This window comes from Enhydra lutris, unplaced genomic scaffold (genome assembly GCF_002288905.1).
Source record: "Enhydra lutris kenyoni isolate GAN:26980312 unplaced genomic scaffold, ASM228890v2 scaffoldscaffold2, whole genome shotgun sequence".
In the NCBI taxonomy this organism is placed as follows: domain Eukaryota; kingdom Metazoa; phylum Chordata; class Mammalia; order Carnivora; family Mustelidae; genus Enhydra; species Enhydra lutris.
Window position 1 is genome coordinate 38,412,643 of NW_019154086.1, and position 20,717 is coordinate 38,433,359.

Genomic DNA, 20,717 nt, shown 5'->3' on the forward strand with positions numbered 1-20,717 from the left:
GCCTCATGAGAGTAGGTTTGGACGTGAAGACTTCCTTTCACAGATGTTTTCAGGGGTAGATACTGGGAAGGGAGATCCACAGGGAAGTGGGGGAGATGGGAGGGCAAAGTACAAGCTCTATGGTAATTTTGTATTTTTTGAACACTGCACCATGAGTTATCTTCTATTATTAAACTGAAAAGTTTATTAATATTTAAGGCTCTTGATACATATTGCCAAATTACTTTCTAGAAGTATGCAAGAAAGCTTGCCTTTTCTACATTAGGTCCTGCTATTTAAAAGACAAATGATAATTTGTTAACTATTAATTTGCATTTCTAAGGTTACTAGAGGCTGAAACTTGAGAAATTGCCATTTATTTCTTCTGTGAACTACCCATATTTTCTGTCGTGGTGGTCTTCTTAAAACGTAGAAGTAGTAAAAATTGTTTTTAATTACCATTTAAAATTAACATTATCAATCATTTCGTGATTACTTTATAAAGTGTTTTGCTATCCCAATAACCAAAATTTATATTTTCACAAAAATCCCAACCTTTCCTAATACTAATTTTTCTTTGCCTGTATTAAATATCACACTGTTTACATTTAAGCGGCATACCTGGTGAGCCTTCTGGTTAACATTCCAACATGGAAATTTCATTTTCTAACTTATCTGTGGGTGACTCTACTTAAAATCTCACTCCACATCTATAGGACTGCTGCTTCAAGCGTATGTCATTTAGTTCCTTAGTTACTTCTAGTGTTATTCATTAAAATTTTGTTTCTATTCAATGTTATCTTCCAGAACAACTGCAATGTAAAATATTTAGTGATCCCACATACACCCCAATTTATGCATTTAGGCTAAATCTAATGAAGTTTTAATTTTAAATAGTAAAGAACACTTATTTATCCTCTTTTCACAACACGGAGAGCTAACTATTTGTCCTTGTTAACTCCTGATTAACTAGCTAGCTACAGACACAAAGCATGTTAATTTTCTACAGGCACCTTTCTGAATTCAAGTAAAAGTTTTGGTAGACAAGGATTTTACTTAAATGTCACTGACATAATATGAATCTTGAGTACAAATATTGCTCACCATTCTTGCATTCTTTAAATTATTTTACTTTGAAAATTTAAGAACTATCATAAAGTCATTAATAACACAGGTTCTCAATTAAGGAATATCTTGAACTGTGAAAATACAAATCTAGTCAAATTAAATTTTGAACACATATAGAGCCAAATATTTCAACAAAACTGCAGTTTAATTTCAGAAAATGTGTTAAAATATATATTTATACATCAATTTCTGACATACACTTAATGTGTTAGTATACACAAAATGATGCTTTCTCTTGAAACTGTATTTATGAAATGTACATTTTAATTTAAATACTCAGTATACACTGCACTTAATCTGCATGTTGCATTTATTAAATACATTAAAATCTGCAATGTAACAAAATGTTTTCTGCATACGAAATTCAAAACACCATTTTAAATGAACAAAAGATGGCTCACTTCATTTTTTTTTTTTTTTTTTTTTTACAACTAGTGTATAGTACACTAGCTCAGCTCCACCATACTACCTGTTCCGTTCTTTTTTATTTGACATTGTTCACAGACTAGTACATATTACAATAAGAGTGCTGGATAAAAACATGAGGTACGAAAGTGGTTCAAAGATTATAGGTCATGCAGATCATGCTAGACAGCAAAGAAAATTGTGACCGAGGAAACACTAAATAAAAATACATAAAGAATGTGCATTATAAAAAAAACTCCATTACACAGCTTTGCTTCTTTGGTTACAAAGTAGGTTGAACAATTTCACAGCTTTTTATTCCCACCCGAAAAAAGAAAGTCATACGAAATGTCAAAAAGCAGAGGAATCGTGGCAATTTCTCTATTAGAAAGTAGAAACAAATGAACAAAGTTTTCTTCATCAAAATAGCCCAATTATTTATTATATCACAATAACTGGTGACTACCTGTACAGTTGCACTATGTTCTTCATACTTACACTATACAAAATTTACATTCAAGCTGGGTCTTTACTACTGAAAATAAATACCGAAGGTAAATTGCCATTAGTGTTAGAAATATGCCAGGATTCTTTTGTTCAATTATTGCCTAAACGTTTTATCTATTAAATGCAATCCTGTCTTTCAAATCCTTTACTGACACTTATAATTATTCAAAAAAAATTAAAAAAGTTCTGTGACATTGTTCATGTACATTACGAAAATAGCAGCCCTGTAATAAATAAAACACAAATAAATGAAAACTTACGTAGGCAAATGTTACTGGTATTGAAAGAAAAGTGGCTCTTTAGATGAACTGTTATTTAGAATGTGATAGGAAGGCTCAGGGTAAATCCATGGATGATAGGAAAAACGAGAGAGCCACCAAAGCTCTTAAAAGACCCCACTCATGCGCACCAGGTAAAATGCAGACTTTGCTTGCTTTAGTAAACCCCATCTATTATACTCCTCGTGTACTGATGACATAAAACTGGACACCAACAGCGCTGCATGACATCTCAAAGGGAGGAAAAGCTCCTGTAGAATGATTGTCTAATACTGAAAAGGCCAAACACACAACCGAAGCATGGCTACTTGCTTTCATATAAAGTGGAAAGAATACCAGTGGCACACAAGGATAGATTGCTTTCAGTTTTTTTCTTAATGAGGCAAGAAAGCTTTATGCTGAGGAGACATTCGGCTGCTGTGGAGGTTGCGCTGGCTGCGGAGGCTGTGCTATCACTGCTTGCTGTTGAGAAGTGCTACCAGGATTGGCCTGTTGGGCTGGGAGCTGGGATAATTGATCATTGTTGGAAAGAGATTTTAACAGTGCATTTTCTCGTTCAAGTAAAGAGTTTCTTTCAACTAATTCTTTTATTTGTTCCTTTAGAACTTCCACTTCTTCTCTTACTGCATACATCAAATGGCTTTTCACCAGATCCTGTGAAAAACAAAATTAGCAATGTCAAAAAGAGTGAAAAGAGAAAGGTGTTGCTATCCGGTTCTAGCCTATCTGGGGCCTTCTTAAATATGAAGCATTTTTATATTGGTTTTCCTGCTCTTCTTGCTTTAATGTTTCTACTGTATCTTGACTGGCCCTAAGGGAGGGAAGGATAGAAAAAAATCCTGTTTCCAAGTAGGCAGCAAGCCCAGGATTTCTTTTCAAAGTCTGGAGTGATTTCCTAAAATACTAGGTTCCTTAAATTGTCAATTAGAAGCTTAGAATTAGAAAAAAAAGTTTAAAATCACATGCTTAGAGGTTAGACCAAGAGAGCAAAGGATATTAAATTAATATTAAACTAGTTATAGCATTTCTTTAAGAGATAAAGCAACCTACAATTTCCAACTCTAAAACTTTAAAGAAAAGTTGTTTGAGACTAACAGTCCTTACTTATAGTCCATAGTTTTAATAAGCCTCAATCAAAATATTTTATATAATGTGAACAGAGTATATTTAAGGGAACAAAAAAATTGATAGTTTAGCAGAAATCAGAAAGATTCAACAAGTTCCATTTATTAGAGCTGACTAAAACAGCATTTATAAAAAGGAAGGCTTCCAGCTAAAGTTTTCATTTTAATACTCTTTGATTATAAACTATTGTTAATGTTGAAATATTTGAAGGCTCATAATGCATTCTGATTATGTACGCCCCTCAAATGGCCCTGATTTATCAATGGTAATGCATGAAATGTGAGATGTTCAAATGGGAGGAAATATTAACCCCACTGGTATTTCCAGACTAAAAATTCTCAATGTTCTAGCATCTATAACTAAATCTGATTATCAAAAAATATACTTTGGTTATCTTGTTTTAAAGAAATTAGGTGTTTTTTAAGAATTGATAAAAACCACTGCTTCCTAAAACCAACAACCTATGAAATGAGAGAACTATAAACTTTTACTTACCATTGCTTGTTCTATTTTGTTGTCAATGGCTACACCACCTCCCCCAGATGCACTGGAAAAAATTAGAATATTTCATTAAATTATTCTAAAAATGTAAAATTCTTTCCAACTCTTAAAATAATTAAAAACATTTGTTTTACTTAAAACCAAAAATAGTAACTTAAAATAGCTTATTAAAGCCTATTCTCATAATTTCAGTATACTCAAAGCTCTCATTTTAAAAATAAGGGATCTCAGTTAACAGATGATTTCCAAAAATCCTTTGTGGCTCCAACATTTCTAATTTCCTTATGACATACATATGCTTATTTAAAAACAACTCCCAATTCTATTCAGGAGCTTTTAACTCTGTGAACTTTTAGAGATATCTTTTGAATGACCAGTATACTCTTCCCCATCTTTTAAACTTCTTCATTTACCAATTTTGTATTCTAATTGACTTTCATGTGGAAATTCCAGTGGTCACTTATTGCATTAAAATTCAGATGATGACTTACTTTCCTTCTATAGATTTTACTTCTGGGTTAAAAATTTCTAGAACCAGCTTCTAAAGGGCCTTTGGGCAAATGATACTGGCAGGGTTGGTTAACACCAATCTCAACATTCTGGCAAATCTTCATACTCTCAGTGTGGGTTACTGGCAAATATCACCTACAAAGGTATGTGGTTTAGACCAGTTTTTCCTGGAAATATTTGGAAGCAGTCTAGCTAGTAAGTATATCCCAAGTTCAACTATCACCTTAGCATCTGTATGATAATAACCAAAGGTTCATTAATTGTCCTCTTAAATAGTAAGAATAACGAATATCTCTATCCTTTTCTTGGTATTTTTGTAAATTTTGAATAGTTATTAGATTTTCTTGTAAAGACAAACCTGACAATTTTAATCTACTTTATCAATACAAAAAGAGGTCTTTAAATAACTGATATAAAACTGCAAAATACTCTTCATAAAGTATATTCAAAGAAAACTTAGATGCTAATAGATTTGAAGACTATTCTATTTTAGATGATGCAGGGCCTCAGACTGTTATCATATTGAGGGGTAGGAATATTTTGTCTTATGTAGTGATGCCTTTTATACTGTAATCTAAGTAGATCTGGTTATAATCCTGGTTCTGCTACTCACTACCTGTGTGACCATCACCAGATCAAGTATTTAAGACCAGTTTCCTTATGTGTAAAATGAAGGGGTCAATGCCTTAGTGGATTTCTTACTTCTAAATCCTTGAATCAATACACAGAGGACACAAGCTTGTTTATGTGAGCATTAGTCACATTAATTACAGCCTTATACCTTTACTTCTTGCTGCTATTTCTAAGATGCAAAGAGATTTTATATACCTAGTAACTAGAAAGGATATACAGATTGTTAATACATACTTATTATATATGTTAGGCTTTAAACAGCTGTAGAGGTGTGTAAAACAAAGTATGGCTATGTGTAACTATAAACTGTAGAACAACTATATAAACCATAAGGCTTTGGTGTAAAGTTCAGCTCAGACACCATGTGGATAGGTTCACCAAATATTGGCTGCAATTTGCAAAAAGACAGTGCCAGGCATTCAGAGTTTGTCTGACCATCCTATATTATACTCTCAATATTTTTTATTTCTATGTCAATAAGGAAAAAGTGAATTAGTTTTAGTCATTTCTTGATGTAAATACATTAAACTCTTTGAACACATCTATTTTAAACAGAACACCTTAAATGCTAAACACCAGTTTTACAGATTAACAAGCAACTGAAACAAAGCCCCCTAACCCTTAAAAAGGGTTTATTACTCTTTTTTATGATTAAAATAAGGTTAGTTAAGTTTCCAAACCATTCCCTTAGGCTAAGGAACATTAATCAGCACCCTATTCTTTGCTGATATAATAAACTCTAATCCTGACTCAGACTTCTTTTACAGCAATGCAGGAATAGGTTTGCAAAGTGTAAATGGATCATACTGAAGATATGTGTCCCTTAAATAGTATTAATAACCCAATTTTATTAAGCACTGTACTTAAACAATTAAATCAGTCAGATACAATTACTATCACCACAGCGATTTCTGGCAAGTCTGAAGGCTGTTTTTAAACAATTCTATATAACCTATGGCAGTAGTTCTCAAACTTTAGTATGTACCAGGCAGTCATCTAGAGGTCTTCTAAAAACAGGTGGCTGGGTTTCGCCTCTGGGTTTCTGATTTAGAAGGTATGGGGTGGGGCCCAGGAATTTGCATTTCTAAAACATTTCCCAAGATGCTGATTCTGCCACCTGACAGATCATACTTTGAGAACCAATGGCTTACAAAAGATAAAAGCTCTAAGAGGAACGAATAAAAAAACTTAATCCTATTTTAAAAACTTCTTAACCCAGAATACAAAACTTTTTACCCTTCATAACTTTGACCCCTGCCGTCTATGGTCTCCTTTCTTCTCACATTCCATTGTGTTATTACATTATTGTGTGTCCTACATTAACTATTTAGTCTGTGAAACATAGATCGTCTCAGGTTTCCATGGCTTTGCAGACAGACCGGCTCCCTCAGCGGCAAATGTTCATGGTTCCAGTCCATCTGGCTTTTACTTGTTCCTTAAAATGGCTCCAGTGCCACATCTTCTGTAATGTCTTCTGATTTCCTAAGGTAGAACCAGTTATTCTATCTCTCCTGTGGTTCACTAACCTTCACAAACTTTTTATACTGCATAACCAGGAAAGGAGAAAAGCAATTCCAGCTCCTCCATATACTCACTGCGTGAATTCTGGAAAACTATTTAACCTTTCTAGACCTCAGGTTTTCATCTAAAATTAGGGTTATATACCCCAATTCATAAAACTCCTGTGAGGATTAAATGAGTTTAGCTACTACTACTATGATTAACTTTATCAGACTGAGTTCCTTGAGAGAGGTTCCTTATCTCCCCCTATGTGAAGAAGTGAACACAGTGCTTGGCAAGTAAGAGCTCAAAAGCATACTGAAAGAGCCAGAAAGAGTCAATATGACAGCAATTTGATCTGAAAAAATTACTGGTTTATATTAGAAAGCCATTAAAATATTTTGAGTTTGAATAAATTCATAGTTCTCAAAGTATGGTCACTGGACCAGCAGTATCAGCATCACCTGGGGACTTGTTAGAAATGTAAACATTTGGGTCCACCCCAGACCTACTGAATTACATACTCTTGAGGTGGGACCCTGGAAATCTATTAGTAACTCCTCCGGGTGACTGTAATAGAAACTAAAGATTGAGAAAGCAATTTATAATAAAGGTATCAATCTGGCAGTCTTAAATAAGCAAGTAAGAGGGTATGCTATTTCAGGATCCTTGAACATAGTTTAGAATATTATTTCAATGACGGTAACAAGTTGTTTTCTATTGTGTTCAAAGTCAACATAGTGGTTTGGGCTTCACATTCTTAAAAATGAGAATGATGAACTGAAGCAGAATGAAAAATTTTCCTTTATTTGCTTCCTTGACCTAATGGTAAAGATTTACACCTTGTTTTCTTTTTCACTATTGCATTCACTATCCTATAACTTGATGTTAACTTAAGTTCCAAACTTCAGTTCCTAACACTCTGTAACTATTCTGGTAAACTCTAAGTGCTGTATAAAGGCAAGGGATAATTTGTAAAATGAAACATTCTGCCTCATATGGGTCACTCTTTTAGAATAAAAACATACCATGGTTAGTATTTACTAGATGAATTAAAAATTGTGGGTATGGGGCGCCTGGGTGGCTCAGTGGGTTAAAGCCTCTGCCTTCGGCTCAGGTCATGATCCCAGGGTCCTGGGATCGAGCCCCGCACTGGGCTCTCTGCTCGGCAGGGAGCCTGCTTCTCCCTCTCTCTCTGCCTGCCTCTCTGCCTCCTTGTGATCTCTGTCTGTCAAATAAATAAATAAATATTAAAAAAAAATTGTGGGTATGGAGGAAATGGACAGAAATATAGAACTGTGGGGAAAAAAGACAAGCAGAGCTATAGTGTTACCTTTTATATGATGAGTTGTTTTGTTTTTGTTTTTGTTTTTTTAACTAGAATTAGTTAAGAACCAAATGAGCTTGAATTTAGTGGTTTCTTTTTAAGATTTTTTTTTTTTTTAAAGTAATCTCTACACCCATCATAGGGCTCAAACTCACAACCCCGAAATCAAGAGTCATACACACCATTGACTGAGCCAGCCAGGCATTAGGATTTAGTGTTTAAATAAAGTAAATTACAATCAAATCCACAGGAAAAATAAAACTCAATGAATCAAAGGTACAGAAAGATAGCCTGGCTTTCAATGATGTTCATTTTAAAATCCATCCCAGCTGGCTCCCCACACCATAGTTTTTCTTCCCAGACCTTCCTCTTATCTCAACAGATCACTTGGCAACCTCACTGAGAAGAGACGAGATATGAACCTCTGGCTTCAGAAATTCCTACATTTTCATCTTTCTTAAAAGGCTGTTTCATTCATGCTCTTAGCTCAAGGACTTTGTACAAAACATCTCCAATCTCTCCTCTCTAAAAATCAAAATCCATGAAGGTGAGGTTAGGCTAACTTGATCTCACTTTAAAGAAAACAAAAAACAAACAAAAAAAACCTCTTTATGAGAAATCAACTTTTTTTAAATCTTCATTAATGTGGACAGAGGCATCATGGCTACTTATTTAAAATAAAAATAGAGCAAATTTCTTCTCTTACGTTTTGACTATTTTGTCTTCTGTTCTGCCCTTAGCACAAGTGCTAATTAATAAAGCAACAAGGTAGAAGAAAAGAGCAATTAAACGATTGCCCACTTTTGCAGGTACATATTACTTTAGTGAGTTCTTACTGCAAGCTTGAGAAACAATCTCATCTTACAGTTGAGGAAACTGAAGCCAAGTAACTGACTCAAAGCATAATGCTAGAAACAGTACTGAAACCTAGACTTAATGGCAAAACACATGCTTTTCCCACCTTAACAGTAAGACTGCGTGAAAGCAATAAGCAACTATCTATAATAACCTAAGAGAAATGCAGACTTACGTATATTATGAAGAGTCCTTTAACTATGTACCAAATATCATTTGTGAAACCATAGCATGGATCCAAAATTAAATTATGTGCCTAATACACCATTTATCTTATCTAGCACATTCCTAGAAGATGTTGAGCTCTGAGAACAAGGGAGGTAACTTCTTGGAAAAGGCTCTGTGATCTTTAGCCAGCCAATATAGTTTACCTATTTGCTAAGAACTAAAATGTTCTTCTGGTTTGTTAGAAAGCTGAAGATATTTTAAAATTATATGTATCTATATGCAGAATATTTAAAAAATTACCTTCTCTTGCCAAAAGACCCTTCTAACTTTGTGTTGAGTCAAAAATCACAATTAAAAATCCACTACAGGAATTCCCCAAATTATAAAATCAAATCTTTGATAATAAGAACTTCTTTGACTGAGCTGGCAAATCTGATATACTTATGTTCAAGCCCCCTTACCCAAAGACGGTAAAAATGATTCTTCATAAACTCACAAGTAGAAGCTACAGCCTTTCCAAAAAAAAGAAGCTACAATCTTTAAGAGGCCAGACTTCAGGATTCACATACTGTTTCTGATAAATAATGTACAACCTTCATTACCCCCTCCCTTGCCAATAAACTCTAAAATAACATAATTACCACTAAAATGGATTAATTCTAACCTAGGTAACATTTGGCCTCTTTTCTTTCTTCTTCTTCTTTTTTTTTTTTTAAGATTTACTTATTCATTTTAAAGAGAGTTGAGGGGGGAGGGGCAGAGAGAGAAAGGGAGAGACAATCTTAAGCAGACTCCTTGCCCAGTGCAAAGCAGAGATGGGGCTTGATCCCACAACCCTGAAATCATGTCCTGAGCCAAAATCAAAAGATGGACACTCAACCAACTGAGCTACCCAGGTGTCCCTACATTTGGCCTTTTTTCTAAGAAATACATATTCTGTTTTTTAGAAAGAAACTATTAAGTCACTGATGGCAAAAAAATAAATCTAACAAATGTACAACTCAGCAAGCCTAGAAAAGTTAAACAGAAAAAAATACATCTCTTCTTTAAGAGGAATTTAAAAAATATTTACAGCTTAACATTTAAGAGCAAATAACAGTTCTTCTTCTAAAAAAGAGCCAAAATAGATACAATTCAGGTAAACTTATTCTATGGCCAAAGGCAAACTTCTGTGTTTAGCAAAAAAAACTATCCAAGTTAACAGTAAATTAAGTTAAAAACTAAAAATTTTATGTATTCTAACTACTGATCTTAAGTTCTCTATGTAAAAACAAAAAAAATGTTTAATTTCATGATTAAATTCACAAAAAGCCCCATGAAGATTTTTATTAATAACACAAAGTAAGTGAAATTTTGTGAATGATAAAAGCTATTATTCATGATAGGCAAGCAGGTAAAATGGCTACTCACAAAACTACATATTATTATTTTCTCAAGTAACCAGTCTTACAATGATACACAAAAGAAAAAAAAAAAAACAAACCCAGTTAAATATTTACATAATGACTATTAATTTTTTCATCTATAGAAACCAATTATGTCCTTAGCATATTTTACATTCATCTAATTAATTGAAGGTAAAAATCCTGGCCAGAAATGAGTATTTAAAGAGTAAAAAAGGATACATGCATGGATTATACCAATGTCAATTTCCTGGCTTTGGATCTTTCCCTATAGCCATGTTAAGAGGTTACCACTGCAGGAAGGGGACAGGGGACAAGACACACATACAACTGGGTGAAAGGCTACATGAAGCCTCCCTATGTATTTATTATTTTTAACTTCTTATGAATCAATAGTTATTTCAAAATAAAAGTTAAAGAAGATACATGCACATGATAAAAAATTAAAACAAAAAGTGTACCTAAAAAGGCATACAATTAATACAAAGTCCCTCTCCTACCTCAGACCCCTTCTGTCCAGAGTCAACCATATCATCTGTATTAATGGCCTTTTATAAAGTCCATTTAGGAAGAATTTCTGTAATACTTTGGAGAAGTTTAACTAGATGCCTCAAAATATAGAAAAATAAAAAACTCCTTTAATAATTTCACTAAAACACAAAATACTTCTAGAAACCTATTAAGATTAGAACCCCAATGAGAAAAATGGGTAGATTTCACATGGATAATCCACAAGACATGAAAAAAAACCCAGGATCTCATTCATAACAAAAATACAGGTTAAAACTATAATGTAATACCATTTCCCTAAACAGACTGGCACACATACTAAAATGTAATACACTGTTAGTAAGGCTGTGGGAAATGGGCCTTCTCATAAGGTGCTAATTCAAGCTGTATACTGCTATAACCATTATACAGAGCAATTTGGTTATATCACAGTTTTACACATACATACATTCTCACTCACTCTTTGACTCAGCAATCCTACATTTGGGAATTTATCCTGTATTTCTACATACATGGGAAACAATATATTTACAATGCTACTCATTATAGCACTGTTTGTAACAGCAAGATTTCTAGTAATCAACAGGGAACTGATCAAATAAATCATGGTACAGCCATCTATTCAACTGAATACTACCCATCTATAAAAAAAAGACCCCACAAAGATGATTTTCTGCGTACTGAGATGGGAACAATATACCCTGAAGATCTTTAAAAGTAAAGGTGCAGATGTCTGTATATTGCCACTGTGTGAGGGTGATACAGATACAGTATTTGCTTGCATACGCATAACGAAACTGGAAGAATACACACATACAAACTAAGAAAGTGGTTATCTGTCTGGGAAGTCAGGCAGATGGGGGACAGAGATAGAATACGTCCATTGCACTTTGGAGAATACTAAAAAACCAAACCAAACCCAAAACCAAACAAAACCACATTCCAAAATGAAAATGACTCACAAGAGTTATAACCCTGTACAGTGTGAACTTAAGAACAAATGGCAGACAGGAAACAGAAAAGAAAGAAAGGAGGGAAGAGGAGCCAACAACTCCATTTTCCTTAGGAACTACTTCATTTTAGAAGATCGGCACTTTGTTTAACATTCAAAATAACAATATAAGTAATATTTGTGATTTGTAAAATTTACTTCTTTGGCTTAGGGTGAATTATAATCACTTAAGAAAGTATCATGTAAGTAATGTTTGTAACTCCTAATATAGCTATTTCTGTTAAAAATGATTCTGGTAAGAAAAAAGAAAAGTCTGTGATAAACATCTTTGATAATAGGCTCTATAACTTTATACAATAAAAATGTTACATTAAAAATGCATTCCAGAGAAGGTATTGGTAAGATTAATACTAACTTTATCTTCTTTTTCTTGATTTCTTTACATTTCCAAGTGAGGATATCTTGAGGGAGTTATTTTAGTATTAGGCAGTAAAACTCTGATAGTTTTTTCCTCAGAGAGTCATTCTAAGGAAACAATTTAAAAACTAGCTGAACTAAAATTCTATTAAAACACTCAAGATGGAAGAAGTAAAGATTTAGTCTTGAAAAACTGAGCAGTAATACAAAAGTGAAATATGCACAGCAATTTTACCATTACAATCCAAATAAACTAGTTTAATATTCTTATTTCAAGTTAAATATTTAAATATAAAAAAACATATGCACCAGCTAGTTATTTATTAGACTAACATTAGGCAAGGTTTGACAGGATGAAAAAGTTATTTTCTTCCTTTAAGTCAGGACTGAAATAAGCAAGGGTGTGAGAAAGGGGTAGGAGAAGAATGGCATTTTCCCGAATGTTGGAGTGCTTGCATTTAGAGCAGGCTCTCTTGAAAGAGAGTGCACTGTACTACTTACACAGCAGCAATACATAATCTGATGATAGCATTATTCATTACTGACTGAAGTGAAGGATGAGTGTCAAGGGGCTTAAGCCCAAATTAAAAAATTTGATATTACAGTCCTTATTACTTTAATTTACTTCCTGGAGACTGGGAAAACAGTATATGATTGACAATTACCTAGACTGAGATGTACACTAGCACCTTAAGAGTAAAAAAGGAGAGAGAGATTAGAAAGGATTACAAATGTTGCCAACTGATGTCTAGCTCAGAATACCTTACAAAAATAATGTAACTATTCTGAAAGGGAATAAAGTGGATGTAATCCTATATACTCATTCTAGAGATTCTAAAACCATTCTTTTAATCTGCTGGAATAGAAGCTGATGATTAACCAACTTCTAAAAACATTAGAATTAACAAAGTATATTTTAATCTAGCAAAAGGTTTATGTTTTTCAGTACTGACTTGAAGGACCACCTTTCATAGAAAGATGGGAAATTTAAATAGAAAAAGAAAAACTCAATAAAAATTCTTAATATGAATGAAGATATTAAAAACACAGAAGAGTTCAAATGACCTCAGCTGTGCTAAGAAAAGGATAAAGATTAACAAAAGGCCTGCCAGTGAAAGGACTATGTTTAACAGTCATTTTGTAGTAAAGATAATTCTCCTTCAAAAGGTTAATAACAGCATTCCTTCCTTTTATGAAGAAATAATAGCACTTTCATCACCTAAGGAAATTTTCATGGTCTACATATATGAAAATGAACAAAACTGGAGAAAGAACATGACAGAAAAGAATGCCAAGGGAAATCAAAACTAAAACTTAACACTCTTAAGATCTGCATTTCATTTCAGAGACCAACAAGAAGTATTGAATTAACTTCACCCAGCAGTGGGCCTATTATAAAAACAACCTTTTTATATAGCTAAATCCACCTAACATCTTTTTTTTAAAATCCAACCAACATTTCTAAAAGTAATTCAGAATTCTTTAGAAATGACATAAAAACGGGTCAAAAGAAAAAAAAATCAGAACTAGCTTACTAATTTATTTCTAATGACAACATTTACATTATTCCCTCTCATTCCAAATGCCTGTTCACAACTTTTAAATTGGATATCCTAAACTCGAGACTCTGTGTAGTTTATTCTCACTCTCTAAATATTTCTTTGGAAATTCTACCATTCTTTCATAGGTTTCAGTTCAAATATTTTCTTTACTGTAAAGGCTAGTTTTCCTACCCTTCCAGAAGTAGTATAGTAAGTCATGCCGCACACTACCATTACAGCTCTAACCATGTATCTATCACAGGCTGTGTTTTAAGAGCTGCATCTATCTCCTACCAGATAAAACTCTATGTACTATAAAAAACCCAACATGGGGCCAGCAGCTATCTCGTAAAGAATGCTGTAGAAGCCTGGATTCACAAATTGTATAGTTGGAATTTGAGTCCTAATTAATACTTTTGCCCCTAGGGCCTCTTTCTCCAGCTAAACATAAGTTAGCTGTACTAGAACACCTCCAAAGCCATTTCCCATGCCTAATGGCAAAACTGACTTTTCCCAAAGCAGTCCTTGGTATCTAATGGACATGGGTAATACTAGCGTTTTTTTTTTGTTTGTTTGTTTTGTTTTGTTTTAAAGATTTTATTCATTTGAGAGAGAAAGAGAGTATGAGAGAGAACATGAGAGGGGAGAAGGTCAGAGAGAGAAGCAGACTTCCCATGGAGCCGGGAGCCCGATGTGGGACTCGATCCTGGGACTCCAGGATCATGACCTGAGCTGAAGGCAGTCGCCCAACCAACTAAGCCACCCAGGCACCCAATGCTAGCATTTTAACGAAACTCAAAACAAGTAATTGGGGAAATAGTTCTTAATCTCATTCCTCATTTTCAGTCAAACTAAACTTGCCATATCTTCTTGCTGCCTAATATCTAATTCATATATCTAGGTAATTCAAATTCCTTTATAGAGGCAATAGGGCATGCATCCTGAGCAAATTTTCCTCTAATTTCCTATATAGCCAAATCTCAGGAACATTTATCTAGGACACTAATAAAAAAGGATAAATTCTCATCTATCTCCTCTGCACAATGCCCAACGCTCAATGAACACTGGCTGGAAGAATATGAAGTTAGATGATGTCCATCAGTGGGGAGATCACTAGATATGGAATTATCAAATACATGTTGCAGCTTGGCCTCACCTCAGATTTGCTGTGTCCTAAGGCAAGTTACTCTCCCTGGGCTTTTTTCCTTCATCATTTAGTTTCAAAGGCTTTTGTAGAACTTAGTGTAACCCAAATGTGAGCTTTTTGGGGGCATGTACCTGTGGCAGGCATGGGGGTCGGTGAGAAGGAAAGATAGTAACATTCCATACCAGTTAAAAAAAAAAAAAGAATTACCTAAACAAGCAAGGAAGGGGGGAGATTATCAGGACATTGCAAAATGCTTGGTCACAAACATTAAGCAAAGAAAAATGAAATAGTGTGTACAATTGAAGCAGAGAATCTATGAGAGATGAGAGGGATGATAAAGGAAAAGGGACTCACCTACAACAAAGAAAATACCAAGGATGGCTGGAGTTTTTTTTTTTTTTTTAGCTTATAAAGTAATTAGGGTTGGGGAGATGGTTTATGTGTCACAGGAAGGCGGCTAGATTTTAGGGTGCAGAGAGTAGGGAGTGGAAGAAGAACCTAAGAATAAAGGTGAGAAAATGAGAAATTTAAGTTTCACTTGGGGGACTGCTGAATTTTGAGACGTCTGGGATGCAGACTCTAGTGGAGAAATATAGAAAGAAGGTTGCTGGAAATAGGTATCTAGAACTCTAGAGTAATCTCTGGCCTAGAAGTCTAGATCTGAGAGCTGCTGGAATGCGGGAGGTAAAGCAAAACTGTGAGATGAGCTTGCTTAAGTAGAAAAAAGACAAATGGGGCCAAAACAATGGAGGACACTAACATTCGAAAGAGTTAATGAGAGATGGGCTCAGGAAGAAACTACCCTTCTTGGGAAAGTTAATTTTTTCTTTCACGGAATGGCCTCACATTTGCCTCTTATCTCTAGCATTCTGTACACTATTTTTTTTTCCCCAACTAAACAGTTCTTCTTGAAAAAAATCCTTTCAATCCCATTTCCACAATGAGGCCTAACCAAATGAGTGAAAATGACACAATCCCCTTGAATACCAAATGCCAAATACCAGTGCAGAGCACAGAGACCATTTTGTTCATCTAAAGATTATCTTTTCACTTATCCCCAATCCTTGAAGATAGAAATATTATTCATAATAGCTTTATAGAAAAAAGCATACGTAGTTGTATGGACAAAGTAAAATTGTATCAGGCTAACCCTTAAGATTATCTGACCAAGACTGAACTTCTGTTTCTAGGTGATTAACTAGTCTTTATTACCTTATGTCTCTTCCTAATCTGTCCCCAAAGTCCAGGGACAGTAATAAATAAAAAGGAAGGTTACCAAAGAACTGCTTCACAAGAGGGATAAACCCAGAAGAACAAAAGTATCACGAGGTTTTTAAAGAGACAGTTGTTTCACTCTGGTTTAGACTAAAGGAAGAGTGATCACCCCTTAATAAAATGAAGAGAATATCATACCAGGGAAAAACTCTGTTCTATTCTACTTGTAATAAATCAGTACATGTTTTTGCAATTGGGGTACTTAAAAATTTTGTATTGGCTTGGGTTTGAGCAAAAAAAATTGCTCATCTTCAACAAATACAAAGTATTGTTATATTCTGGCATATAAAATATATGCCCAGAAGAGTTCAAACTGTCTAGGTTATCAAGTTTACTACAACTTGCTTAACTCTCTTTTGCTCTTTCATTCTGGGGCGAGACATCTTACCTCTTAGCTGTTGCTTATGCAAAAGACGAAATTCTCAAAGAACAATAAAGTGGTTTTAAGAGCACAGGCTTCAGGGGTGCCTGGGTGACTTAGTTAAGCATCTTGACTCTTGATTTCAGCTCAGGTCATGATCTCAGGGTCATAAGATTGAGCCTGGAGCCCATGCTGGGTGTGGAACCTGCTTTAAGATGCTCTCTCTCCCTGTCCTCCCCCTCCCTCTAGCTCAAGCTATCTGGGGGGAAAAAAAGAAAGCACAGGCTTCAGAATTAGATAAGCTTGTTTGAAATCCCAACTTCACTACTTACTAGTGGGATAATCATAACATACTAAAACCAGTCTCCTTGTCTGTAAAATGGGATCATAGTTATACCTACCCTAAAGGACTGCTGTGATGATAATGATATTTTTTTACATAGTAAACACCAAAGAAAGAAAAATAGTTCCTTTTATTATCTGGATCAATTTAGACTGACACTGTGTAAGGCTTGGTATCCTAGTGTATCTTAGATTGCAAATGAAGCAGTGAGGTACAAATAAAAATCAGTTATGATTAGTATTAAGAAACAGTCTTTGTATGTACACCTCACCCGAAGAATGAAATAATCCTAGTTATGCCTTAAATTTACTTGATTCCTTTCTACTCAATTAGTCAAATGTTAAGGCAGTCACAAAACATATGCTAATAAAAATTGTTTGACTTGAGATTTAAACTTACATCAATATTTATTAAGCACAGCATTCCTGTGGATTGAACATTAGTGACTGCTTAGAATAAAAAGCCTTAATTTACAGTGGGAAATTTTTCCAAAGGCCACTGATACATTATTGAATTTATTTCAACTAAAATTTTCCAAAAAAGTATTTAACTAAACATCTCCCATGCCTTCCTTTAGCGTTATATGAAATTTCAACAATTAAATATTACTAAAAACAAATCAAAAGAGTGGGACAAGTACTGCTTTGCTTCTACACTATATATTATTCTAGTTGAGAATCACTGCTTTAGAATTACTTAATTCAAGGGGCGCCTGGGTGGCTCAGTGGGTTGAAACCTCTGCCTTCGGCTCAGGTCATGATCCCAGGGTCCTGGGATCGAGCCCCGCATCGGGCTCTCTGCTCGGCGGGGAGCCTGCGTCTCTCTCTCCACCTGCTTCTCAACCTACTTGTGATCTCTGTCTGTCAAATAAATAAATAAAGTCTTTAAAAAAAAATATGTTAAAAAAAAAAAAAGAATTACTTAATTCAAAAAGAGATTCTGGTATAGATAATGAAGAAAGTATAAAGTAGCACTACTGTAAAATTTAAAGGGTTATAAATGGTTTTTTCACTCAAGCAGAACTATACTCAAATAGGTAGATTTTCAGTTGCTTTTTCTCACTTCATTGTAGATCCAAGTCCTTGAATTCTTCTAGGTAATAACAATACTGTAAAATAAGTATATAAATGACAGAACTTTACAATCATTTGTAGACCTCAATTTGTAAAAAATCATTTATGATGAATTCCATACTTACAACATGATCTGAAATTTGTTAAATCATCTGAGATTCTGAAGCTAAGACTGTCATCTGAAACGGAATGCTTCACCCACACTCTGCTCTCTACCTTTCTTGATTCTTTCATATACAATTGGTTTTGTTGTCTCTATTTAATGTTCTTCACCTTTGAGTTAAATCACAAAGGGAGGAACTAGGTCCATCCAGAGGGTCTACTAATTCTAACACTTTGCATAAAGTTGATAGTAAACATTTAGTTAAAGAAAAAGATAGAATTAAAATAGTATTTAATATGTTATCTAATTACATTTTGTAAGTCAGTATAAGTTTATGTTATGTGGGCTAACCATGCAAGGAGAAAGAACTAAGAAATCAACCAGCTATTTAGATATTAGAAACTAATGAAAAGAGTAACCCTGGAACATAGTAAAAATGGGGAGGCCTCCTAAAAATTATTCTCCTTGACAGAGACAGCTTAAATAAAAAGCCAATAAACCTTTTCTTGTGATACTCCTTGTATCTGGTTGTTACTCACTAAAGAGAAAAAAAAGTATAGTAGTTTCTGAAGTAACTAAGTAGAAAAATGGTTTAAGTTTGAGGAATAGAATAGCTAGAATTCCATGGACTTTCAGGTTACTTCTGACAAAATTATGCCAGTGAAACTTAGCAGTTTCATATACAGATCACAGGAATGACAAAACTCATAGAAGACCTTGTGGAAAATAAAGTAGACTTTAAAGACTCTTACCTTTTGGATAAAAACCTTGACAAAGATCTTTTTACATTAGAATCATGGATTTAGGGAAAATAATTTTGTGAACCCAGTGAAAGGCTTAATTGTATAATCATACATCCTAACTATTTATGGGTTCTCTCAATTGCTTGATATCATTCTCTATGGAGAATTAGAATTGAATCTAAAGAGAAGAACTGGAAAAAACCAAAAGCTATCTGAAGGTGGAAAGAGACCAAAAGTTTACTAGTTTAGTCAGGTAAGATAAAGAAGACAATTTATATCACCATGCCTTTAAGCATGTCTCCTAGCAAGTGGAAGTTCTAAGTGAGTTAGATCTAGGAATGTGAAGAAATTCAGATGTATAGTACTTTACTCTTCTGACACATTGCTGGATCAGAACTCACAGGAGTCCTGTGAAATTCTTGCATCATCACTAGAATCAATGATTACAAAGTGGAAAAACATCCTTGTGATCTCTAAGATATTAAGCAATGTCTCCTTTGCCATTTTTGAAAAAGAACTTTAGAGCTGCATTTATATTAACACCAATAACTTTTGGCCACAAACTGGAACCCACATTCTTGATTATAGCAGCTATGAAAACAATGAACTACAGAACGTTCTCAGTTGAACGCTAACAGAATGTGCAGTGCAGCTTATATTTTTACATGAACCTAATTTCTTTACTTGAATGCTTTCAGTGATGGCAATCATCTGATTTTTCTGTTCTACATTTTAGATTCTCGTTGTACATCAAGAATTTATAAAAGGTTTAAATATGAAATATAAAAAGAAGACCAGGATGCCAAGATAAACATCACTGGAGGTGTTCATAGGCTAGACAACAACTGAGAAGGTGTGTTATAGACATTAGACAAAATGAGACAAATGGCTGGAATAAATGACCACTAAATTCCCTTCAAACTCAGATTTATAATTCTAGACTCAGAAAGATAAAAACTCACAGGTGGTATCAAATAAAAAGCCTTTGGTTCTGGAATCATACCCAGGTTTGAATCCCAACTCTATCCCTTTTATAATGTAACTTCACACAAGTTATTTATCCTCTCCAAAAAGAATAATAATAGGACCAGACAAGAGGATTCAGTGAGATAATGCATTAATGTCTGGCACATATTAAACATTTAATATATTAACTATACAGTCTGTACTAGTAAGGTATAGCAGTCAAAATCTAAGTATCATGAAATACACAGGGAACACTAACTTAGAGTGAGGTGATGCGGTTTCTACATTTGATTCTTGCCTCTAACTGTATATGATAATTTCTAACATTCTTTCTAGTTACTACATTTTATGATGCCACATTCTAGGGGGATTTTAATGTATTTAAACATTTATCAGATGCTGGTTATGTGGACACATCATCAAATAAACCATACACTAGAATTTATGAGTATACAGTTGAGTGTAGGAGACTGGAGGTGAGATAAATGCTAAGACAAAGCAAGATTTTAGAGGGTGTTTTGGGGAAATATAATCAAGATCAAGGGTCAGGAAAGAATATTTTTTATGAGACTGACGCGCTGCCTACTGCGCTAAGAGGGCGGCTTTGGAAAGAATATTTTTTAAAGTAAGTGCCACAATTGGGTGGAGAATCTAAAAGGACAGAAGTCCACATACAAATGTTCTAAGTAAAAGGAACAGCATGTACAGTTAGCCATGTTAGAAAACTCAAATAATGAAGACCAGTTAGAAGGTTTTTGCATTTCCACATAAGAAAGAACCGTGTCCTGAATGGGCATTAAAGAGATGGTAGGCTTAAGAAAAACTCACAGAAACAGACATGGCAGTATTTTGCAATTAACTGGCTATGGGAGATCACAGAAGTGTGAATGTTAAGGAGAGATGCCTAGGTAACAAGTTTGAGCACCTAGAGCATACAGATGACACTCAGAACCATCTATCTACATAT

The 20,717-nt window shown here is 34.3% G+C and overlaps 1 protein-coding gene across 2 annotated transcripts in view; it reads right to left on the minus strand.

Moving 5' to 3' along the window:
- Nucleotides 1-522: 522 nt before the first annotated feature.
- Nucleotides 523-20,717, minus strand: part of LOC111151734 (TSC22 domain family member 2) — a 50,519-nt gene continuing 30,324 nt past the window's right edge. For both annotated transcript variants that reach the window (XM_022509914.1, XM_022509906.1), the window contains 2 exons: nt 3,918-3,969; nt 523-2,951 (listed from right to left, as the gene is read on the minus strand). In XM_022509914.1, coding sequence (XP_022365622.1) covers nt 2,691-2,951; nt 3,918-3,969 — 313 coding nt within the window. In that variant the 3' untranslated portion in view covers nt 523-2,690. The remainder of the gene's footprint in view (nt 2,952-3,917; nt 3,970-20,717) is intronic.